The following is a 23,861-nucleotide window of genomic DNA, read 5'->3' on the forward strand; positions in this document are numbered from 1 at the left end:
CTGGAGGGGTTCAAGGCCAGGTTGGACGGGGCTTGGAGCAACCTGGGCTGGTGGGAGGTGTCCCTGCCCAGGGCAGGGGGTGGCACTGGATGATCTTTAAGGTCCCTTCCAACTCTAACCATTCTGTGATTCTGTGATCCCCCCCCAGGTATTGTATCCGCCCGGGTGTTGCGTCCCCCCTCGGGTACCGAACCCCCCCGGGGGACATTGCTGTCCCCGCAACTTCCCCAGCCCTGCATCCCCTCCCTCTCCCCGGGCTCCCCGTCCCGACAGGGCGGTGCGTCCCTCCAGGTTGCCCCGGTGTCGAAAGCGAAACCGAAAGAAGGCGGGTCAGGCCACGCCGGGCGGCGGGGCAGCGCCGCGGAGCCCCCGCGGGAGCCCTGAGCCCCCCGGCCCGGCCTGGCCCCGGTTCCGCCGTCTCTCTCCCATGGCCCGGCCGCTGCTGCCGCTGCTCTGCGGTACCTTCGCCCTCCTGCTGCCCTGGACCGCCGCCGACGCCGGTAAGCGGGGCTTCCCCGGGCTTCCCGGTCCGCCGCCGGCAAAGCCCCTCGCCTTCCCCGGGGTGCCCGCTCCGTCCCTGGGGTGCTCGCTCAGCTTCCCGAGGTGCCCACGCTACTCCTCGGGGTGCCCGGGGCCCCCACGCTGCTCCCTGCTAGCCCACACCTCTCTTCAGGTGCCCCACGTACCCTCCCGGGGCACCCACGCTGCGCCCCGGGCACCTCGCGTTCCCCTTGCAGACCCCCCCCCCGCCCCGGGTGCCCACCTCCCGCCCCGGGTTCCCACGCCACCTCCCCACCAGCGTCCAGGGGAGGCTGGGGGTGATTGTTAAGGTCCGTCAGAGGGACCCACGGGAGCAGCATCGCCGCGGGATTTCACCCCCGGGTGGAGTCCGTGGATTTCCCGTGGGACTGGCGGTTGTCCACAGCCCGGCATCGCTGCTGGACCGGGGATCACCTCGCGTCTCGCCTCTCCAAAAGCAACTTCGGGGGAAAAAATCACCCTCAAGTCACGGCTCAGCGCAGACAGCAGAGGAGCCGGTGATGCTGAGAGCCCCGGGGAGCTGCTGGCTGCAGCGGCAAGACGATTAGGAAACATTTAATTAACTCAAAACATCAGAATTGTGACAGATTTGTGTGGAAGTGCAAGAAAGAAGTCTGGAAGGGACTGCAAAGGCAGGAGGGGACAGCTTTAGTGCTGGCCGTTCTCCTGGCACCTTGTGTTGGGTCCAGCTGGGATGGAGTTAATTTTCCCTCCGAGTGCTTCGCTGGGCGGTGGTGGCGTCAGGGTTGTCTCTCCAACATCCCCCCCCCCGCCAGAAGGTTGACGTGGGCAAGATCTTGGGAGGGGACACGGCCAGGGACGGGTCGCCCAACCTGACCGAAGGGATATTCCATACCATGTGACGTCTGCTCAGCAATAAAAACTAAGAGAAATGAGGAGGAAAAGGGGACATTCATTCTTATGACATTTGTCTTCTGGAGCAACTTCTACGCATGTTGAAGACCAGCTTTCTGGGAAGTGGCTGGACATCACCTGCTGACGGGAAATAGAGAATAAATCTTTTGGTTTCCTCTGTTTATGCACAAGGCCTTTGCTTTTGCTTTATTAAACTGCCTTTGTCTTGACCCACGAGGGTTTTTTTTCCACCTTATTTTCTCCTCCCCTCCCTGCCCTGCTGAGGAAGGGAGTGATAGCGGCACGGTGGGCACGTGGCGTCCGGCCAAGGTCAACCCACCATACTCCTGTCTGCTGCTGAAGCTGCAACACCTTAGAAAATGAAATTATTCTTATTTCTAAACAGCTGATAGGTGCAGCGAGGGCTGTGAAATGACTCCAGCAGCAAAACTAAGAGTGACAACGCCAGGCACATTCAGGAGCAGGCTAAAAATAGCTTGCCATAAAGGCAATACCCTCCAACCTCCGACGGCCCCATCCCAGACCTGCAGGAGATATTCCTGGGAACAGCGATGCAATCAGGGCCATCGTTTGGGGCAGAAAACGTCTGGAGAACAGTAGTAATATTCATTGCTTTCAATTCAAAACGACTGATAATTGGGGAGGTGCCGCAGCCCCTGTGCACCAGCCGCAGCCACGCGTCCTGCGATGCTCGCACCGGGCATCACGTCCGCTCCCACTTTCCATCCCCAGCACAGCTGATCGATTGTAAATGCTTTCCAGTTAAGAACGTGAAAAAGTGTTATTTATTTCTGTGATTCCTGGCATTTCTTGTGAATTCTCCAGTCTTGGACACAGACTTCTGAAATGTCTCTTTTCTCTCCAAGTTTTCTCTTTTTAAACCATTAGCAGAAAATGAGTGCCACTCTGGCCCTTCGGCTGATAATTTTCTAGGAAAAACAATCAGGTTTTCCCAGTGTGGATTCTCCGGTATCTGGTTGTGGTTGTGCATCCCCCTGCAGCCCCGTAAAGCCAGAGGGGAACATCTCCGCGACGTGGGATGACAGCACTCTGAAGGATCTCCATCCCTGGGACTCATCCTGGCCACGTGCCCGGCGCCTGGCTGGGTTGCTTCCTGACATGCCGGGATGAGCTTCGTCCTCATCGGCATCATTTGAGATCACTGGCGGAGAAAGCCAAAAAGCAAAGTGAAAACATGAAGTAAGCATGCAAATACAAAAAACCTCCGACTATTGTGCATGTGTTTCAACCTGGAAATTTAATGTCAGCGGGATGCAGGGAATTTGGATGGAAATAAGGCAGCCAGAAGTATTTTCCCAGGAAGGCTGGTACCCGGCACCACAGCTCATTTGGGAGGTTGGCTAACGATGCGATGAGCCTTTGAGCACTTGGGCTGACACATCAGTGGGAAAATGTGACCTGCAAAGCTCCGAGGGAGCGGAAACAAGCGGAGAAATGCTTTTGGCCGTCCTGGGAGAGTCTTGTGAGTTTTTCCTTGAATTAAACATGAAAACAGAAGACTGATGTTGTTTTTTTTTTCTGCGTGCAAGTCCCCAGTGGTGCCCAGATCCAGGGAATTTCATCAATCCGCTTCAATAAAAAAACAAGTGAGAGAGGGAGAGGCTTGTATTTACCGAAGATCTCCTTGCTTGGAAGCAAGAACTTTATCACGGTCACGGCTCTCCCTGTCCATCCGCATTTTACACCATTTCCAATTCGCTGCCGAGGTAGAAAAGAAAGCCTAAATCTTGGGCTCGCATCTCCAGGGCTGTAGCAACACTAGAAACCTGAATCCCCAAAGATTTCCTCCTCTTTTCCCCCTTAGCACGTGTTCTGCCTCATCAAACGAACTGAAACACATGCAGAGATGGCACGAGATGCCAGAGTCGGAGACACTGGGGTCTTGCCATCGAAGGACTTGGGCATTTTTTGGAAGAGGAGATTATTTTACGGTCAAATCAATGGGACAAAAAGTGCTTTGGTGGCATTAGGATGATGAGATCGGGTTTAAAAGCTGAAAGGCATAAGCGGGACTCGTAGGTCCCTGCTATTCCAGGATATTTTTGATGCTTCCAGCTGGATTTCCCGCTGCGCTCCTTTTGCAGACGTGGCTGGGGGTTGTAGTGGCACTGGAAAGGCTTTTCCTTCATTTTATGGCATGGCTTCATGTCTAGCGATGCGTGAGGGCATTGTGAAACAGCCCTTGCCGTTCCCTCGAGTCGCTCCCAGAAATTTCGCCGCCGCCTTGAGCGGAGGCTGGGAACTGGTGCGCTCAGCACACATCGGTTCCTGCTCTCCAGGCATGGCGGCTGCAGCTTTTAGGGGTGTCCCAGCACTGGGGGACACGGAAGGGACCCACCTGAGCACCGAAATGGAGCAGACCCCCCCCCAGATGTTCTGGGGATACATTGGGGTAGGAGGTTTTTAGGATGAGGGAGATTTGTATCTCCAGGTGTTTTGGGTGCCTGAGGGAGCACGTTGTGTTGCTGTCCCCACTGCCACTGTGCTCCCGTCCCCACTACCATCACTCTCCTGTCCCCACCACCAGCGCATTCCCATCCCTGTTGTTCTCCTGTCCCCACCGCCATTGCGCTCCCATCCCCACTGTGCTCCCATCACCGTCCCAGCTCCCAGCCCAGCTGTGCATCCCTCCGTTCCAAATGTGCATCATCCCAGCTGGGCACTGCTCCATCGCAGCGGGGTGTCACTTCATCCCTGCTTGGCATTGCTTCGTCCGTGCCAGGAATCAGTTCATCCATGCTGCACATCACATCCCGGCTGTGCATCACATCGTGGCCACGCGTCGCTCCATCCTGGCCACGCGTCGCTCCATCCTGGCCAGGCATCGCTCCATCCCGGCCACGCATCACATCGTGGCCACGCGTCACTCCATCCTGGCCACACATTGCTCCATCCTGGCCATGCATCGCTCCATCCTGGCCACGCTTCACATCGTGACCACGTGTCACTCCATCCTGGCCACACATCGCTCCATCCTGGCCACGCATCACATCGTGGACATGCGTCACTCCATCCTGGCCATGCATTGCTCCATCCCAGCCGTGCATCACATCGTGACCACGTGTCGCTCCATCCTGGCCACGCATCGCTCCATCCTGGCCACGCATTGCTCCATCCCAGCCGTGCATTGCTCCATCCTGGTCGTGCATCACATCATGGCCACACATCGCTCCATCATGGCCACACATCGCTCCATCCTGGCTATGCATCGCTTCATCCTGGCCGTGCATCGCTCCATCCTGACTGTGCGTCACGTCGTGGCCACACTTTGCTCCATCCTTGCCATGCATCGCTCCATCCTGGTTGTGCATCACATCGTGGCCTCGCATCGCTCCATCCTGGCCTCGCATTGCTCCATCCCAACCATGCATTGCTCCATCCTGCCCATGTATCCTATCCTGGCTGTGCATCGCTCCATCCTGGCCGGGCGTGACATCCTGCCCATGCATTGCTCCATCCTGGCCATGCATCATGTCATGGCCATGCATTGCTCCATCCTGGCCATGCATGACATCCTGGCCATGCATTGCTCTGTCGTGGCCATGCATCACATCCTGGCCACGTATCACTCCATCCCAGCTGGGGACTGCTCCAGCCTGGATTAATCCCTGCCGTGAATCACTCCATCCCGGTGTTGGAGCATCACGTCTCGCCTGGGGGGACAGGAGCTGGCCATGGAGGTCACGGGTGAGCCGTTCCCACACTGCGGCAGGAGTGTGCCAAGCGCAGGCACAGTCTTGGGGCAACCAAGAAACTTTCTCCATTGCAGCAGAGAAAAGAAGTGAAATTGTAACATCCTCTTGCGAAACCAACCTCAAATTAGGGCCAGAGGGAAGCATGAGCCCTTCTGGGGATAAGTAAAGCCATAGCTCACAGCTTGTCACTGCCCCATTGCCCCGCCACGTGATGCTCAATTTTCAGCTGCCTCCGGGGCCGCTGGCTGTAGCCTCCAGTGGGAAAAAACCCCCGGGAAGTGGCTGGAGGACTCACGCAGCGTCTGGAATTTTTCATATCCAGCTGCAAAATGAGCAGAGAAAAAAGGGGGCTGCAAGTGCAGCCAAAAGGCAGCAGCTGGTGGCAGGATGCAGCCGGGGCTGCTGGGCTGGGATAGTCACTGGCAGGGAGACGAAATTCCGCAAAAAGGCTTTGGTGACCGAAGGATCCACTACAAGTGACCACAAATATGCCGGAAACGCAGCTTTCCCCTTCTCCAGCCCCTGTGCACAAGCACAGCCACCTCACCGGCGTCTTTTTGCAGGCTGGATGAGGCTCTCCTAGCCCCGGGGCAGCACCGATAGCCCATTCCCACCCCTTGGCAGGATTTGACCCCGCTGGGTGCCGTTCAGCACAGCGAGCCAGGTCTGGAGGGTGCCCAACCTCCCTGTTGCGATCACCATCTCTTTTTTTTCTTTTGTCCTCCCCACAGCGCCAGCGCGATGCAGCCACCCCAAGGACGTAGCCAACGCGCACATCGATGTGGGCAACAACACGCTGCTCAACGCCCGCCTGCGCTACACCTGCAACCCGGGCTACAAACGCAAAGCCGGTACCTCCAGCCTCATCCAGTGCATCCTCCGCGACGGCTCCACTGAGCCCGACTGGACCCACACCACGCTGCAATGCATCCGTAAGCCCTCGCTCAGCAGCTGCGACGCGATGGGGACCGGGGAGGGGGGACACCTCCATCACCAGCGTGGCGGAGGAGGGTGTTGGGTGGTGTGGGCGCTGCCATTGACAGTGTCTCCTTGTTGTGCCTTCTCGAAGGGGACCCAGCTCTACCTCCGCTGACTCCCAGCCCCGAGCTCCCGACCGCGCCACGCACCGCGAGGACGACCCAGAGCGGTGAGGAAGGGGCAAACGCCGCCCAGGGGGGTTGGTTTGGGGCTGCCGTGAACGCGATCACAGCAAAACCACAACCACTGTGGCGTGGAAAGCAAAATATTTCAATTATGTGATCGAATTAATTCAATTACCTGAAATTATGCCATTTCGTAGCTGCCGGATGGGCTGTGTGGTCCCCACCGAGACCTGCCCGAAGCCGGCACAAAGCTGAGCACTGAAATAACGGCGCTACCTGGAGCGTGCCTTTTAATTTTTTAAATTAAAAGCTTTTACACCATTTTCCCCGGCAGGAACCAATGACGCCAGCCCAACCTCCAGACCCTTTCCAGCAGCAATGCCTACGCTGCCAGGAGCTGCTGGCCAGTCACCCGTGCCACCCGTACCTGATGGGCCATCACTGGAGACGTCCATGTTGCCAAAGATGCCCCCACCACTGGAGACATCCACACCTGGAGAGGGGACAGCCCAGGGGACATTTCTGGGGACAACCCTGCTGCCCACCGTCCCCAGGGACCACGCCGCAGGTCAGGCCGCCTCCCTGGGGGAGATAACCCACCAACGGGACTGGTTTCAACCAGCGAAGTCTCTTTTACTTTTTCAATGCACTTTGTCCTCATCTCCCACCCCCTTTTTAGTGAGGGTCCCCCAGTGTCCCTCTCTTTCCTGGCTTTGCAGCTAAAAATCTCAATTTCTCTCTTTTCCAGTTTCCGTCCGGACCCTGGCCTCTTCCATTGGTAAGCCGCACAAAAAAGCTTATTTTGGCAAGCAGAGGCTTATTTTTTCCCATTTTTTAGCCTAAAAGCCCTCCTTGGCGCTGAGGGAAGTTTATGCCAAGGGCGATACCTCTGAGGGAGAAAGGATGGAGCACCCAAATTTCTTCCCGGGCTGGGGAGGGCACCTTGTGAACGTGCACGAAGCGTTTTTGTCGCTTCGTGGAGACGTTTTGCTTGAGTTGGGTCGTGCATTGGAAGGTGCTCATCCTCCGCCGCATCTCTCCCGCAGGGCTCGTGGTGCTGGTGGTCGCTGCTGTCGTGGCCTGCTGCTGCTGGAGGATGAAAACGTAAGTGTGCCAAGCCCCGCGAGGTCCTTCCGCGCCGGTGATGAGTTGTGCTCGGCCTCTGCGCTTTCCTGAAAGCTGGGGAAAGCTCTTCAGGTGCTGGTGACGCCCCTCTTCCCTCCGCAGGCACGCAGAGCAGGACAACACAGTGACAGCCATCCCCATGGTGGCTACCACTGCTGAGAATGAGGAGATGTTGCTACCCAGTGTCTCCCCCACGGGCTGAGCACCCACCGCTGGGCAACTCAGTGCACCCGCCATCCCAGGGGATGCTCGGAGCTTGGACGGGAAGTCGGACGCTTCCCTGAGCGGTGGCAGCATGTGGCAGAGCACATCCTGGTCCCCAGCCGCCCTCCACACGGAGCATGCTCGTCCCAGGGACACGCAGCCACTCTTCCCAGCCCGAACAAGTGACTCTCGTGGGTGAGACTACTCCAGCGCCCGAAGGTGCACGGGTGTCCCATCACGCAGCTGGACGGGGGGTGGGTGAGCCCACACGCGCCCCGGGGTGGCGTGGAGGTGGTGGGTGTTCTGTTTTGGCAGTCAGAATTTGGAGGAGGTAGTCCTGTGGGTGCTGGTGGGTGGCAGGGAGCGAGCCGGGGGCTGCCTGCCCCAGCAGAGGGTGTTTGAGGGGCAGGGAAGGGGGTTTTGGGTGCTGGGGGCGAAGCTGTGCTGCCCTGACCCAAGTAGCGCCCGTTCCCTGGTCGGGAGCAGGGCAAGAGTTGGGCCAGCCGGACGCCGGCCCCTTCCCTAGAGCTGCTTTGCACTAAAATTGCCCCAAAACCCAGAAAGCGTCGCTGCTCGTGGAAGACAGAGAGGGAGGGACCCGGCTGAGCATCCCTCTGCCACGTCCTCACCCCATTCCCGCTCTCTTTCAGCCGTTTGCCGGTGAACCTGCAACAGCAGCAAACGGCGCCAGCGTCGTTCCGCCACGGTTGCAGGGGTTGGCCCTCGTACGCAGCTCAGGGATCCTTCGGACGCACTTTCGGCACCGACCCCAGGTGCCTGCCAGCTCCGGCCACTCGCAGGGGACCACGAGCAGGAGCGATTTCACTATAGACACTACCAAAGACTGAAGGCACGACCTAGGAAGTATTTTCCTTTGCGGTTTTTCCCTTCTCTGTCTCTCATAAGCTTTTTTTTTTTCTACTCGTTCCTCCCTTGCTCCAGAACAGGCAGCTTGATACTGATGCTGGTTTATGTATAAATGTGTATATATTGTATATAAAATAATGCGCACACAGGCGTCGATTTTTTGTCAGCAGCTGCGATGGTGGAGAGGACAGTGGGGACAGCGGGGAGCTGGGTTGGGGTGAAATCCATCTCTGCAGCAACAAGGGCTCGTGGGCCACCAGTATTGCCGTGCTCTAGAGGCAAAGGGTGACCCCAAGGTGGCAGCTGCCATCTCTCATCTGGATGGCAAAAGGGTGTTTAGCAGTCAGCTGGAAACCAGCAGGTATCTAACAACTTAACTTCCACCTCCTCTCCTCGCTGCTTTGTCTTGTCCTCCTGTTTGGGCCACTGATCCGGACCACTGGAGCTGGAGGAGGCACCACTTTGGACATGTGACGGACCAAACCTTCCAGCAGCAATGCTGCCTCTCCCCAACGTACTGTGGGATGCGTGGAAAACAGGTGAGGCTGGAAGGGATCGCTGGAGGTTCCTGGTCCAAGGTCCGCGCCAAGCTTTGCTGTTACATCCAACATCCAAGTCTTGGGTGAACTTCTACGCATGCTTAGGTGAGCGGAACATCTGGAGCCAGTGCTTCGAAAGTGAAAGAAGAGCCAGCGAAGCAGCTGCCATTCAATGAATGACCATGGAAATCAACAGGATGCACGAGCTTCCTCCAGCAGGCATGGCTCATGGCTCTGGGACCATGTCCAAGACTGAAATCGGTTTTGGTTTTGATCTCTACATGACATGGGCTCTGCTACAACGATCCAGCTCAAGTGCATCTACACGAATGCACGTAGCATGGGCAACAAACGGGATGAGCTGGAAGCCATTGTGCAGCAGGACAGCTATGATGTAGTTGCCATCACGGAAACGTGGTGGGATGACTGTCACGGCTGGAATGCTGCGGTGGATGGCTATAAGCTCTTCAGAAGGGACAGGCAAGGAAGGAGAGGCGGGGTTGTGGCTCTGTACATTAGGGAATGCTTTGATTGTATAGAGCTAGATTCCAGTGATGGTAAAGTCGAGTCTTTATGGGTAAGGTTGAAGGGGAAGGGAAATACGGGAGATGTTGTGCTGGGAGTATGCTATAGACCACCCGGCCAGGATGAGGAGACGGATGAAGTCTTCTATAAGTGGCTGGCTGACGTCTTGCAATCGCCAGCCCTTGTTCTGGTTGGGAACTTCAACCTGCTGGGTATCTGCTGGAAATATAACACAGCAGAGGGCAGGCAGGCTCGGAGGTTCCTTGAGCGCATGGAAGAGAACTTCCTGACACAACTGGTAGGGGAGCCTACCAGGGGAGGTGCCTCGCTAGACCTACTGTTCACAGAGAAGGACTAGTGGGAGATGTGGTGGTCGGAGGTCGTTTTGGGTTTAGTGATCATGAAATGGTCAAGTTTTCAACTCGTAGCGATGTAAGGAGAGGGGTTAGCAAAACCTCCACCTCGGACTTCCGGAGGGCGGACTTTGGCTTGTTCAGGACACTGGTTGAGAGAGTCCCTTGGGAGACAGTCCTGAAGGGCAAAGGGGTGCAGGAAGGCTGGATGCTCTTCAAGAAGGAAATCTTAAAGGCCCAAGTGCAGGCTGTCCCCAAGTGTCGCAAGTCTAAAGGGCGGGGAAAATGGCCAGTCTGGATGAATAAGGAACTTCTGATGGGACTTAGGAACAAAAGGAGGGTTTACCACCTTGGGAAGAAGGGACAGGCAACTCAGGAGTACAGAGATCTCGTTAGGTTATACAGGGAGAAAATTAGGAAGGCGAAAGCCCAGCTGGAGCTCAACTTGGCTACTAACATTAAGGACAACAAAAAAAGTTTTTATAAATACATCAACAAAAAGAGAGCCAGGGAGAACCTCCATCCCTTACTGGATGCGGGGGGAAAAGTTGCAACCAATGACGAGAAGGCTGAGATACTTAATGCCTTCTTTGCCTCCGTCTTCAATAGTCAGACCAGCTATCCCCAGGGTGCTCAGCCTCCTGAGCTGGAAGATAAGGATGGAGAGCAGAACAACCCACCCATAATCCAGGAGGAAGTAGTCAATGATCTGCTTCTGCACCTAGACGCACATAAGTCGATGGGGCTGGATGGGATTCACCCAAGAGTACTCAGGGAGCTGGCGGGAGAGCTCACCAAGCCTCTCTCCATCATTTATCAACAGTCTTGGTCAACAGGGAGGTACCAGATGACTGGAGGCTGGCTAATGTGACACCCATCTACAAGAAGGGTCGGAAGGAGGATCTGGGGAACTACAGGCCTGTCAGCCTGACCCCGGTACCAAGAAAGATCATGGAGAGGATCATCTTGAGTGAGCTCTCACGGCAAGGGCAGGGCAGCCAAGGGATCAGGGCCAGCCGGCACGGGTTTAGGAAGGGGAGGTCCTGCTTAACCAACCCGATCTCTTTCTATGACCATGTGACTCGCCTTCTGGACGCGGGGAAGGCTGTGGACGTTGTCTATCTGGACTTTGGTGAGGCCTTTGACACCGTCCCCCACAGCATTCTCCTGAAGAAGCTGGCGAATCATGGCATAGACAAGTGTACTCTTCGCTGGATGAAAAACTGGCTGGATGGCCGTGCCCAGAGAGTTGGGATCAATGGGGTGAAATCCTCTTGGTGGCCGGTCACCAGTGGTGTCCCTCAGGGCTCAGTTTTGGGGCCAGTTTTGTTTAATATCTTTATCAATGATGTGGATGAGGGGATTGAGGGCACCCTCAGTAAGTTCGCAGATGACACCAAACTGGGTGGGAGTGTTGATCTGCTTGAGGGTAGGAAGGCTCTACAGAGGGAGCTGGACAGGCTGGATCCATGGGCCAAGGCCAACTGTAGGAGGTTTAATAAGGCCAAGTGCCGGGTCCTGCATTTCGGCCACAACAACCCCAAGCAACGCTACAGGCTTGGGGCAGAGTGGCTGGAAAGCTGCCCAGCAGAAAAGGACCTGGGGATGCTGGTGGATGGCCAGCTTAACATGAGCCAGCAGCGTGCCCAGGTGGCCAAGAAGGCCAACAGCATTCTGGCTTGTGTCAGGAATAGCATGGCCAGCAGGAGCAGGGAAGTGACCGTGCCTCTGTACTGGGCACTGGTGAGGCCTCACCTCGAGTGCTGTGTTCAGTTCTGGGCCCCTCTGTACAGGAGGGACATTGAGGTGCTGGAGCGTGTCCAGAGGAGAGCTACCAGGCTGGTGAGGGCTCTGGAGACCAGAGGAGAGGCTGAGGGAGCTGGGCATGTTTAGCTTGGAGAAGAGGAGGCTGAGGGGAGACCTCATTGCCCTCTACAACTCCCTGAAAGGAGGGTGGAGAGAGGTGGGGGTTGGCCTCTTCTCCCAGGTGAATAATGACAGGACCAGAGGAAATGGGCTGAAGCTGCGGCAGGGGAGGTTTAGATTAGATATCAGGAAGAATTACTTTACTGACAGAGTGGTCAGGCACTGGAACAGCCTGCCCAGGGAGGTGGCAGAGTCACCATCCCTAGAGGTGTTGAAGAAACATCTAGATGTGGCACTTCAGGGCATGCTCTGGTGGCAGAGATTGTAGGTTGTTTGGTTGGACTCGATGATCTCAAAGGTCCTTTCCAACCATGAAGATTCTATGATTCTATGATCCGCGGTGTCTTCAGAGAGCGTAAGCCACCACCTGATTTACAGGAGCACCGTGCTGCTTGCACCACTGCTACCGTGATGGCTGGTAAAGAAATGCAACCCAAGACGACTTCTTAACAGAAGGGAAAAGAAAAAAGAAAGCATTAAGGCGCTTTTTTTTTTTGTTTTGTTACAAATTTAATTTCAAGATTAAAAATGCTCTCCCGTTTATCTCTGAGTTAGACTGAAACCAAACCAAAACACAGCAGTTCTTCAGATGCTGCCTCTCTTCTTCCCTTGTGCTTTGCTGCAGGAGAAGGAAAACAGAGTCTAGGGAAACCCCTCAGCTGCAAATAAGGAAAATTAATTCAGCTGGGAGATATTAACGACTTCCTCCCAGAGCTGATAGTGAACTTTTCCCCATTAAAACAGGCTCCAGGAAAAAAGTCTGCTTCCTAGAAATAAAGCGTTTCTTTGCGTACTTTTCAGCATCGCATTTCCTCTTCTTCCAGTGGATCGGAGGGATTTCACCAAGGCATGACATGACGGAATAGGCAGGGATATCGTGTCGGTTTGGTCACTGGAGGTCTTTTCCTGGCGACCGACATGATGGATTAGTAATGCTCAAAAAAATTAAAAAGTTGTCCTGTCCGATGCAGTTTATATAGTGCATATTCTTCTGTGCAGAGATGCAGGCCATGCTGACCAGCTCTCGGAGGGCAAGGCAGGGCTAGAGAAAAGGTCTCACACCCCCTTGCAGAGAGCCTGGAGGCTTCCTCTTGGAGTTGCTCCAAAACCCTGCTCCGATATCCACCTTATTTTGGAGCTGGGATGTGACAAGAGGTCTTGTCCCGCACGCAGCACGGCTCCGGGATGCAGCCAAGGCTCTGGGGAGTTGGAGGACTTCGCTAGAGCTAGATGGGCTGTTCCTGAAGCGCTGGGAAAAAGGTCAGGGGTGTCAGAGAGCCAAAGCGCTGCTGCGTGCAAGCGTGGCAAAGGTAGCCACCTGCATCCTTGCTGCCATTGCTCTGTGGGGGAAAGAGAGGAGATTTCAGAGAAGAGGAAGGCTGGAGGAAGGCTTCCAACCTTGGACACAACCCCTCACGCCCAAGGAGGAGAGCAACGATGTGTCCGAAGCATCTCCTGCCACCACCTGCAAGAAATCCTTTATGGGACAGCTTGTTTAATAGCTGCAACAACGAAAATGTCCCTGTGCAGGTCTTTGTTGGTGAAGAACAAGGTTTTCTCCATCTCAGTGCTCAAGTCCCCTGCTCATGGCTTGGAGCCATCACCTGTCTTGTTGTGGACATCAGCTCCGCCAGACTTAGTGTGTGCTTGCAGATCCCAGCGCTAGGGAAGCTTGGCCTCCACCGCGCCTCTGGGCAAGGATGAACCCCAGAGCCAGAAGGTAGGACTGAAGCCAAAACTCGACCCAAAAGTCAGATTGTCACTGGGGTGAGGGATGCTCTGCTAACCCCAGACGGATGTTCCGTGGCCTCGGCGGAGGCTCCAAGAGTCAGAAATGAGATCTGACACAACAAAACCCCCCAAACCGTCCCCACCTGAGACCACAATTAGTCTCAGAAGAGGGGTCAAGGCTTGAGTGGATCGGTGGGAACTGCACCACCACCCTGAATCACGCGGTTGGGAAGCCACCCCAATTACGAGCCGGGGTTGAGAGCAGAAGCAAAGGGCCGGGGAGCTGCGGGCAGGAGATCCGGCTACGGGACGTTCCTCGCTCACTTCCACTGAAGTTTAGCGCTCGGGTTGTCCCTCCCAGGTGCGATAGCTCAGAACAGTCACAGAGAAGAGCGACCCCCCCAAGCGACCCGAGCGGCTCGTGAAGGCTCCCGATTCAGAATCACGATCTCAAAGGAGACGTACGTGAGTCAAAGGGAGCTTCTTCACAACCAGCCGGCAGTCGGACGGCAGCGTTCCCGTACACTGTGGCGCAGAACAAGGGAGGGTGGCCCCATCCTTCGCAGCCTCGCTCATCAGCTCCACCCGAAGGAAATGCTCCTAAGAAACAAGAAAAAAAAATAAAAGGCACAACAACACTCGGAGGGAGCTGAGTTACTGGAACATGTTTCTTCTTTTTTTTTTTTTTTTTTTTTAACACCTTGCATCATGATGGTTTTCTTTAAAAAAATCAACCGAACCAAAAAAACCCCAAACCCGTGGAGGGAACAAAAAAATCAAGCAGAAGCCAGCAGCAGCTCGTGAGGAAGGAAGCGAAGTAAGAGCTGGCAACCGCTGCAGACAGAAAAGGGAACCCACGCGCTCGCAGGATCTGTGGAAGACAACACCCAAAATGCACGGACTGCGGAAAAAAATGCTGCAACTTCGTGTCTTGCTATTGAAATCACGGTGCGGAGCAGCGTGAACTGAGGAAAAGACATGACCTCAGGGTATTCACGCCCAGCGTGAATCTTAAGATCAGGGTGAATCCTGTAATAACCTTTTATGCTTCTCTATCACATCCCCCCCTCCAAACATACTAATCGGAGATGGGCAGATTTTATAGGTAGTGGGTGCTGCCTCTCTTGGCACCTTTTTAAATTGTCAGCACCCATCCTGCCCGAGACGTTTGGAAGAGGATTTGGATGCAGAAGGTGGGAATGCGACTGCAAGAGCCCCGTCATTTAGAATCACGGAATCACAGCAGGGTTTGGGTTGGAAGGGAATTTTAAAGGCCATCTAGTCCAACACCCTGCCATCTTCAACTAGACCAGGCTGCTCAGAGCCCCGTCCAACCTGGCCTTGAACCCCTCCAGGGATGGGGCAGCCACAGCTGCTCTGGGCAACCTGGCCCAGGGGCTCACCAACCTCACAGCCAAGAATTTCTTCCTGACATCTAACCTAAATCTCCCCTCTTTCAGTGTAAAACCCTTCCCCCTCGTCCCGTGGCTCCCCTCCCTGCTCCAGGGTCCCTCCCCAGCTTTCCTGGAGCCCCTTTAGGGACTGGAAGGGGCTGGAAGGTCTCCCCGGCGCCTTCTCTTCTCCAGGCTGAACCCCCCCAGCTCTCTCAGCCTGTCCCCACAGCAGAGGGGCTCCAGCCCTCCCAGCATCTCCGGGGCCTCCTCTGGCCCCGCTCCAACAGCTCCGTGTCTCTCCTGTGCTGAGGCCCCAGCGCTGGAGGCAGCACTGCAGGGGGGTCTCCCCGAGCGGAGCAGAGGGGCAGAATCCCCCCCTCGCCCTGCTGCCCACGCTGCTGGGGATGCAGCCCAGGCTGCGGGGGGTTTCTGGGCTGCCAGCACACGTTACTGGCTCGTGTTGAGCTTCTCGTCCACCAACACCCCCAAGTCCTTCTCCTCAGGGCTGCTCTCCATCCCTTCAGCCCCCAGCATGTATGGATACTAGGTCTTGCCCCAACCCATGTGCCGAACCCTGCACTTGGCCTTGTTGAACATCATGAGGTTCACACGGGCCCAATTCTCCAGCCTGTCCACTTCCCTCTGGGATGGCGGCCCATCCCTCAGGCTTGTCGACTGCTTACCTCGGAAAGATTTCACTTACCCCAGCCAATGCTAGAAGATGTTCCAGGGACTTTGACATTAGCAAACACTTCCTCGCACGTGTCACTGCGACATAGAGCAGGTTCCATTCATCCTCAGGATACATGCCTGGGTTGGAGGAAAGGTCATCAATAGCTTTAGAAAACAAGAACAAACAGCTCTGCCATTCTTCTAACGCTTCAGCTAGTAATTCTAGAAGGACACTCGGTGCTTCTCTGGCAGAGCATGAGCCTGCAGAGCAGCACAGCTCTGCAGCGCTCTCCTGTGTTTGCTGTGCAGTTTCTGACACCACCGATAGCTCCTGCCTCCTTCCATGTTCCTCCCTCCGGGCAAAGGCAGGACTCTACCTGCAGCTCACTGCTACGTGTTTTTCCACCTCCCAGGCACAGACTTGGCCCTGGAGGAGTTTCTCAGTCTCTAGATTGACTCTGCAGGCTCCTCTCTGCATACTGGGACGAGACCGGCTCTTCCAGAGCATGAACTCTGGCACCTAAGTAAAGCAGCGTCTTTCATGGAATCACAGAATCATCGAATCGCCTCGGTTGGAAGGGACCTTTCAGATCATCGAGTCCAACCATCAACCCAACACTGACAAAAACCATCACTAAACCGTATCTCTAAGCACTATGTCTACTCGTCTTTTAAATCCCTCCAGGGACGGTGCCTCAACCACTTCCCTGGGCAGCCTGTTCCAATGCTTGATAACCCTTTCAGTGTAAAAATGTTTCTGAATATCCAGTCTAAACCTCCCCCGGCGCAACTTGAGGCCGTTTCCCGAGTGTGGAGTTGGTCTTTCTCTGTTGCTAGAGGGCTACAAGCTCGACTGCAGGAATATTCTCCTGCTCCTCTCTTGCTGTGAAGGAAACTAGATCAATGATCACTAGGACAGCCGGTGGCACTTGACAAGGCCAAGGACGGGCTTGCAGGACAAGCGCCGGCAGCATGCTTTGCTTTCCCACTTTCAGATCAGGGTGGGTACCACATAGAGCCGCTCCCTTACCGATACTGAAGTTCGTTCTTCTCTGGTAATCTCCACTGAGACACGGTACTTTCACAAAGTCATCCGCAATCAGCACCGTGTCGAACTCCAGGCCTTTGGCTTGATGGACAGTACCTATTAGGTAATCTGCAACCAGCACACGTTGGGAACAAGAAGGAAACGAAAAAGAAAAAAAAAGATCAGTCGTGGCAGCAATAATGGTATTTTTAATCTCACGAGGCGCCAAGTCAAATGAGATTATTTCATTCTGCATTCATTTCACTTCTCCCCAAATATAAATCAGAAGCAAAGCAGCTCTGTCGGGAATCTGACTGCTGAAGACAAGTTCCCTGCCAAGGAAAATCCCCGGTTTTCAGCAGCCTGTGCTTCAGCCCCAACCCCCAAACAGGAATGCTCTTTATTTGGTGAATTTTTTACTGGATTGCTTTGTCCCCTCCCCAGATTTTAGTCAGCAAATTTCCCTCCTTCCAACAGGAACCCCAAAAAGCAGGATAAAGTCCTAGGGCTTTCCAACTGCAGGACATATTGCTAGAGGCAAATAAACCTTTGGGCACAAAGTCACACTGAGTGTCCTGGTTTGAGGTGAACAGAACCAACTTTCTGTTTAGTAATTTTACTTCTTAGCTAAGCCTCTTCTAACTCCCTGAAATCAACAGCACGCTGTGCAGAAAACTGTCCGTTTTCAGAGTGATAAACCCAAGGTTTATAGTTAACCCAAGGAATGGTAAGCAGAGAGGCTCTTGCTTATGCTTACTGCTATAATAACAAAGGTCGGCTCATTTTGTTATTTGCCCCGTTGGAGGGTCGGAAACAGAAACGCTCCTCCCACCTGTGGGGAGGAGCGGACAGGACAGGCGACCCAAAATTGACCAACAGGGGTATTCCATCCCATCTGCCCCACGCCTGGTGTAAAAGCTGAGGGATCAAAGGGTCAACAGCTCTTCCTTCAATGGCCGATGTCCGAGGAGGACCCTGTCTGTTCGTCTGCCTTTGATCCCGATCAAATGCCTGGGTGTCAGTGTGTTCCTGACTCCAGCTCTGGAATCCAGTTCCCGTCTGTCGCTGAGTCCAGTCTGCGACTTTCCCAGTGCCTGCCGGTGATGTCATTCTGGGAGCTTCATACAGTTTTGTATATATTGTATCTATTTTATTATTTTCTTTTTATTTTCTTATTAATATTTCATTAAAGTAGTTTAGTTCCTTCTAAACTCCTAAATCTCTTTATCTCTCCTCCTCCTCTCCTTGGAGTGAGAGGCTAGGGGAGAGCATCTGTCTCTCGTCATTGCCCAATCCGTCCCAAACCCCGACACTGAGCAATCCTTTGGCAGCAGATTGATTGCACTGAACTCCACCCAGCACCCCAGACGTACCCCAAAAGCTGCTGTTCAACTTCCTTTCTCCCTAAAAGGCTCGACTTGATCCAAATGTAGCTTTTTTTGCAGAACGAGCTGGTTTCAGCACTGAAGCTGGATTGAAAAAAGACCCGAATTTGCTCCTCTATCAAAGACACAGCTCGTCCTTACCTGCCATGGCTTCTTGTGACACATGGCTGCTCTCAATCTTCTGCACCAGCTCAGGGATCCGCTCTTTGTATTTCTCCACTATCGCAATCTTCACTTCCAGGTCTTTGTCATCGATGCGCTCTGCATATTCCTTTAACCCAAAGAAGCCCTGAGTCTCTTCCCATCTTTTGATAAAGGAGTCATTTATAACAAGGTTCGCTGAAAAGAAAGTAGCAGATAACATGAATTTATCAGACAGACGCATAGCATGGTGGGGTTTAATTCTAATCAAATTTCGGAGTACGTTTGAGGGAATTTCAGAGTATATACGAGGGAAGGCAAGTGTGGGGCAGCGGACGGACCGCTGCCGTGGGATGCAGGGTCTTGGGATGTACTCCTTGCGCCGTGATGGGTGGTTTTCGCTCAGGATTTTCTCTTTACTGATGCAAAACACCATCAAATCTCGATATTTTCATCAGAGCGGGTAGTTTCACAAAGCAGCATCACTTTGAGATACAGAGCTGGTGTACTATGAAGGGTATGGAAGTTTACGGAGCTCAGCAGTTGGCAAACATTCCCTAAGCTCACTTATCTCTAGAGCACGTGTCCTAGAAAGTCTGCACAACCTTCGTCCCCAGAGATATTTGGAAATTGAAGGAAAAAGACGCCAAAAAGTCTGAAAAGAATCTAATTTGACTTTAGAGCGGCTCAGGCTGGAGCAGGAGCTCAGGGCAGACACAGCCTCAAGGCCCTTCCGACATGCATTGTTCTCTTTTTTTACCCAGATGGCAAGGAGTTTTCTCGGTAGCTCACCTTCCAACGAACAAATAACACCACCCATCTAATCAGTCACTCGTGGCAGTTCAGTAAGTCCCGTGCCCCACATATAACGATATTTGCCTACTGTTGCCAGGACAGGGGGGGATTTTCAATGCCAGATTTATTTCCTAAATTATATCCACTAGTGAAAGGAAAGCACGCGGGAGAGGATTCAACACACCGGGTTTGGAAACAAAACAAAACAGGAAAAGCCTAAGACAAATGAAAAATGAAGTCAAATCAGAAAACACGGGGAAAAAAAACCCAATCTATGAGTTTACTGGGTCTTGCAGTCAGGAAAAGGCATCGCAGAGGAAAGGTGGGGAGCGCTGCATGACGCAAGCCCCACGACTTCAGCATTTCTGGTACTAACACCAGCCACTGAAGCAGCCGAAATAGCACAGCCCATGACGCTGCCATCGAGAAGTCAGTTTTCACCCGATAACCGCATGAGGAAATTAAATATAAACCACCAAGAAGCGTGTTGCTTTCCATCATCCCAGCAAAAAATAAAAAAAACCAAAACCCGTGCGGCTGTAAGGAGGATGACACACGGAGAGAAGAGTGAGGATCTGTGATTCTGTGATCTACTCACCTTTTTTCCGTTCATCTGCCGGTTGACTGAGTTTCCAAATATCATAAATTCTGCTCAGGCCAAAACGGGCAAGCCCCTAAACCAAACAATAATTTCTCTCAATATACAGGAGTAAAGCTGCTGGGTTTGGTCATTTTAGCTTTTAATAGTTGCGTATTGCTCTGTTAAAATGAACTTTGAAAGTCTGCTGTGCCATAAATGCTGTTGGCCTATTGACTCCGCACCGTTCCGCAGGAAAGCCCCCCCTCCAGGGATGTCTGCATCCTCTTTCCTAAAGCGACGGGCCACCACAAGGAAGATAAACTTGCTAAACTGACCGGAAGTGTTTCGGTTTTGATGTAAACTGAAACAAAAGGCTTTTCTTTGGCATTCTTTACTTTCAGAAAATACTTTCCCCCCCCCTTGTTTCCAAAATCAGTTTGTTTTGTTCCATCAAAAAAAGTATCAGTCTGAACTTAGACTTATTCCAAACTGCAAAGGCAGATGAGAATTTCGGTACTGGGCAGACAGTTCAATCACTCATTCTGTTACAATATGCATCTTTCTGGTACAAAAAAGGTTAAGAACTTAAAATATCAGCCTAAAATTCAAAAGATCAGGCTCGTCCTCAAACACATTCAGCACCAGGACAACTGTTCAAGTGCTGCTGTGGACGCTGTGGAAGGCTGTGGACGTTGTCTATCTGGACTTTGGTGAGGCCTTTGACACCGTCCCCCACAGCATTCTCCTGGAGAAGCTGGCGAATCATGGCATAGACAAGTGTACTCTTCACTGGATGAAAAACTGGCTGGATGGCCATGCCCAGAGAGTTGGGATCAATGGGGTGAAATCCTCTTGGCGGCCGGTCACCAGTGGTGTCCCTCAGGGCTCAGTTTTGGGGCCGGTTTTGTTTAATATCTTTATCAATGATCTGGATGAGGGGATTGAGGGCACCCTCAGTAAGTTTGCAGATGACACCAAACTAGGTGGGAGTGTTGACCTGCTTGAGGGTAGGAAGGCCCTACAGAGGGAGCTGGACAGGCTGGATCCATGGGCCAAGGCCAACTGTAGGAGGTTTAATAAGGCCAAGTGCCGGGTCCTGCATTTCAGTCACAACAACCCCAAGCAACGCTACAGGCTTGGGGCAGAGTGGCTGGAAAGCTGCCCGGCAGAAAAGGACCTGGGGGTGCTGGTGGATGGCCAGCTTAACATGAGCCAGCAGTGTGCCCAGGTGGCCAAGAAGGCCAACAGCATTCTGGCTTGTATCAGGAATAGTGTGGCCAGCAGGAGCAGGGAAGTGACCGTGCCTCTGTACTGGGCACTGTTGAGGCCTCACCTCGAGTGCTGTGTTCAGTTCTGGGCCCCTCTGTACAGGAGGGACATTGAGGTGCTGGAGCGTGTCCAGAGGAGAGCGACCAGGCTGGTGAGGGCTCTGGAGACCAGGGCATATGAGGAGAGGCTGAGGGAGCTGGGCATGTTTAGCTTGGAGAAGAGGAGGCTGAGGGGAGACCTCATTGCCCTCTACAACTCCCTGAAAGGAGGGTGGAGAGAGGTGGGGGTTGGCCTCTTCTCCCAGGGGAATAATGACAGGACCAGAGGAAATGGGCTGAAGCTGCGGCCGGGGAGGTTTAGATTAGATATCAGGAAGAATTACTTTACTGACAGAGTGGTCAGGCACTGGAACAGCCTGCCCAGGCAGGTGGCAGAGTCACCATCCCTAGAGGTGTTGAAGAAACGTCTAGATGTGGCACTTCAGGGCATGCTCTAGTGGCAGAGATTGTAGGTTGGCTGTTTGTGGGTTTTTTGTTTTTGTTTTTGTTTTGGTGTGTGTATGGTTGGACTCGATGACCTCAAAGGTCCTTTCCAACCATGAAGATTCTATTTCTGGGCGCAGAACATCTCAAATTAAATCATAGGTATTGAAGATTTGGAGTATGAAGATTAATGATTCCTCTGAGGCTTTTGAAATGTGGAGCCTTATTAAAACCTTCCTGCAGGTCAAGCACGTGAATTTCTGCAGATGTGCGCGCACGCACAATCTCCTTCTTCAGATACACGGGTGCTTTTTGCAAATGAAAATTCAGTGCAAACCTCAGAATTGTGGCTCCCTCAAGGGGTTAACGTTCAGCATTGCTGAAAATCTCAACTCCCCTCACCAGCAAGGCTGGTCAACCAAGTTTCCCTGACTATCCTGGGTGTATCGGGACAGGGACCAGACCATCACAGGACTGGAAATTAAGAATAAGCCCAGCCCAGCCCTCTGTGGCATCCACAAGCCCAAAGGTCACCTTCAGCTTCAACCATTGTCTTCGTCTTTCAAGAGAGCTTGAAAAACGCTTATCCTCTCAGGGCGCAGCCAACTGCCTTTCACGGCTTTTTAGGCTCAGCCTGCAATTACGGCTGATTTTCACGTCCCTAATGCGGGAATGCTGTGCCACTGCCGGTGGCCGAAGACAGTCAGCAGCGCTCCATCTAATGCAAATACTTTCAGCAAATTGTTACAGCCGGGTATCGCTCTTCCCCTGCCCCAGCCAGCAGAACGGAGCTGCTGCTGTCTCATCTCGTGAAAAAAGGGACAGATGAGCCTAAAAAGGGACCCTCGCCTGCACAGATTTGAGGAACAGCTACTCCAAATAACCCTTCTCCAGCCGCGACAGATTGCTGCCTTCTCCTTGAATATTAGTTTTAAACCTGGGTGCTACAGACAACAGCAGATCAGCCACATCTATTTCAAGGCACACGTAGGTGTCGCTGCTACAAGTGCTAACAGGCTCGGGGACTTGAGGTTGGGACCTGAAAGAGGCAGCGGCGATTTCCTCTTACCCCAATCACGTGTATTTTAATCAGCCGCTCTCTCCCAGTAAGTTTCACAGCATCCTCGAACACGTTAAAATTGCTTCGTGATAAGACCGTTATCTTCCCTTCCATGCTGCCTCTCACATCACCTGCAGGAAGAAATTCTCGGTTAGCCAGGACCGTTAGAAAGCAGGCGTCTAAAAAAACACAGATCTTCATAAATCAGGATTAATCCCGAGACACTTTGTTTATTATGCAGTAGCTCCATGACTCCCAGTCACTGACCGGAGCTGACCGAGATGAACGGTGCACCAAAACAACTTACCCTTTTGGTTTCCACCCACTAATGTCTTATTCCTGATCTTCTTGCAGACATCCAGAATGGTTGCTCCAACGTAAGCTATTTCAGGACCAAATCTGAAACTCTATGTGGAAAAAATGAAGGCAACGGCAAGAAAAGAAGAGGAACTTGTTATAACCTACAATATATGGAACTATACAATTCCCACACACCTTCTGGACAACGTTTCTCTTCGAAAAAGCACCCAAATCCTCCCAAACTATTCCTAGAAACCCTGGTCACTCTTCCCCAAGGCGATAGGAACTGTGCTGTGAGATGGGACTATCGTACAGGGCAAAATGTGGTTTCCAGCCTCTCCACCCCAACAACTGCCACCACCAAGACTCTTCCCCGTGGCACATCTGTCCTGCAGGGGCTGGAGGTGGTGGGACAGGAGCCAGGTCCCTCACTTGGCTGCTGGAGAGGTGACAGACTGAAGCAGCAGAGCAGGGCTGGAGGTTGCTCGTTATTATTTCCTGACCTGTAGATTCAGGGCCAACAGTCAAAACGTCGTGAAGTCAAAGCTCTAATCAAGTTTCACTAACACCCGGATTAAAAAACACCAGTGCCTTGGCTGAGTGCAACACTTCCACCAGCAAAGAGAAGTGGAACATCTCGTTACCCAACAAACTCCACGAGCGAGGTGACGCAAGGCTGGTCCCAAGGCTGTCACAAGATGCGCCACTGCAAATAAATGCAGTTCCCATTTCTATGTGCCTGTCCCTGGTTCCTGCCCCTCGTCAGGGCCGGCACGGAGCAAGGGGAAAAAGCAGCTCAGGTGGGTGGGCATTTTGGTGGCCATTGTGGCTTAGGAGCTGGTCGCGTTGCAGCTTGTTTGATTTAAGCTGATTCATTCTACAAGGACTCCCAAAGGGGAAGTTTCTCCCTTATATCAGCTGTGAGAATTGTGGAGCCATGTGGCTAATCCGGCCAAAAAATCAAATCAGGGTGAGCCTTCCATTGGCGCAGCAGCAGGTTAGGTAATCCAGCCTGGAGTCACAAACATCACCTTGTGCTGAAAGAAGGCAGGAGCTCTCTCCCAGGGCAAACTCAGATCAGCTGAAGCTGCTGCTGAAAATTATGCCCCCGGCAGACAAACAGGGCAGGGGATATCACAGAAAAAGGGACACTGGTGGGACAGAGGTGCCAGAGTTTGTAGAGAGCCAGAAGAAAAGATCGTGTGTACAGCCGGCAAACTTCTCCTCCTTAATCAATGTGGTTTTATTTCA

At 53.2% G+C, this 23,861-nt stretch overlaps 2 protein-coding genes across 6 annotated transcripts in view; one reads left to right on the forward strand and one right to left on the reverse strand.

The window, feature by feature from the left end:
* Positions 1 to 287: 287 nt before the first annotated feature.
* LOC141738064 (uncharacterized) lies at positions 288 to 8,577 on the forward strand. 2 transcript variants are annotated; one of them, XM_074573169.1, is made up of 8 exons: positions 288 to 500; positions 5,864 to 6,064; positions 6,202 to 6,279; positions 6,570 to 6,803; positions 6,984 to 7,013; positions 7,282 to 7,339; positions 7,463 to 7,818; positions 8,215 to 8,577. In XM_074573169.1, the coding sequence occupies exons 1-7, from the start codon at positions 428 to 430 to the stop codon at positions 7,560 to 7,562; spliced, it is 774 nt and encodes a 257-aa protein (XP_074429270.1). In that variant the 5' UTR covers positions 288 to 427; the 3' UTR covers positions 7,563 to 7,818; positions 8,215 to 8,577. The 2 variants fall into 2 exon arrangements, with proteins under 2 accessions (XP_074429270.1, XP_074429269.1); XM_074573168.1 differs by having other exon boundaries at positions 7,463 to 7,783.
* A 3,682-nt stretch (positions 8,578 to 12,259) lies between these two features.
* FBH1 (F-box DNA helicase 1) overlaps positions 12,260 to 23,861 on the reverse strand; it is a 33,464-nt gene continuing 21,862 nt past the window's right edge. For all 4 annotated transcript variants that reach the window (XM_074573161.1, XM_074573162.1, XM_074573163.1 and 1 more), the window contains 8 exons: positions 22,618 to 22,717; positions 22,320 to 22,441; positions 19,518 to 19,593; positions 18,125 to 18,322; positions 16,602 to 16,727; positions 15,603 to 15,709; positions 13,971 to 14,105; positions 12,260 to 13,114 (listed from right to left, as the gene is read on the reverse strand). In XM_074573161.1, the coding sequence (XP_074429262.1) occupies positions 13,001 to 13,114; positions 13,971 to 14,105; positions 15,603 to 15,709; positions 16,602 to 16,727; positions 18,125 to 18,322; positions 19,518 to 19,593; positions 22,320 to 22,441; positions 22,618 to 22,717 (978 nt within the window). In that variant the 3' untranslated portion in view covers positions 12,260 to 13,000. The remainder of the gene's footprint in view (positions 13,115 to 13,970; positions 14,106 to 15,602; positions 15,710 to 16,601; positions 16,728 to 18,124; positions 18,323 to 19,517; positions 19,594 to 22,319; positions 22,442 to 22,617; positions 22,718 to 23,861) is intronic.

The sequence above is a fragment of the Larus michahellis genome, chromosome 1 (genome assembly GCF_964199755.1).
Source record: "Larus michahellis chromosome 1, bLarMic1.1, whole genome shotgun sequence".
Lineage (NCBI taxonomy): Eukaryota > Metazoa > Chordata > Aves > Charadriiformes > Laridae > Larus > Larus michahellis.

Coding starts and splice junctions, on each gene's coding strand:
- LOC141738064 (XM_074573169.1), top strand. CDS start 428: ATGGCCCGGCCGCTGCTGCCGCTGCTCTGCGGTACCTTCGCCCTCCTG. Junction 6,065..6,201: donor CACCACGCTGCAATGCATCC/GTAAGCCCTCGC, acceptor GCCTTCTCGAAG/GGGACCCAGCTCTACCTCCG. Junction 6,804..6,983: donor CCCCAGGGACCACGCCGCAG/GTCAGGCCGCCT, acceptor TCTCTTTTCCAG/TTTCCGTCCGGACCCTGGCC.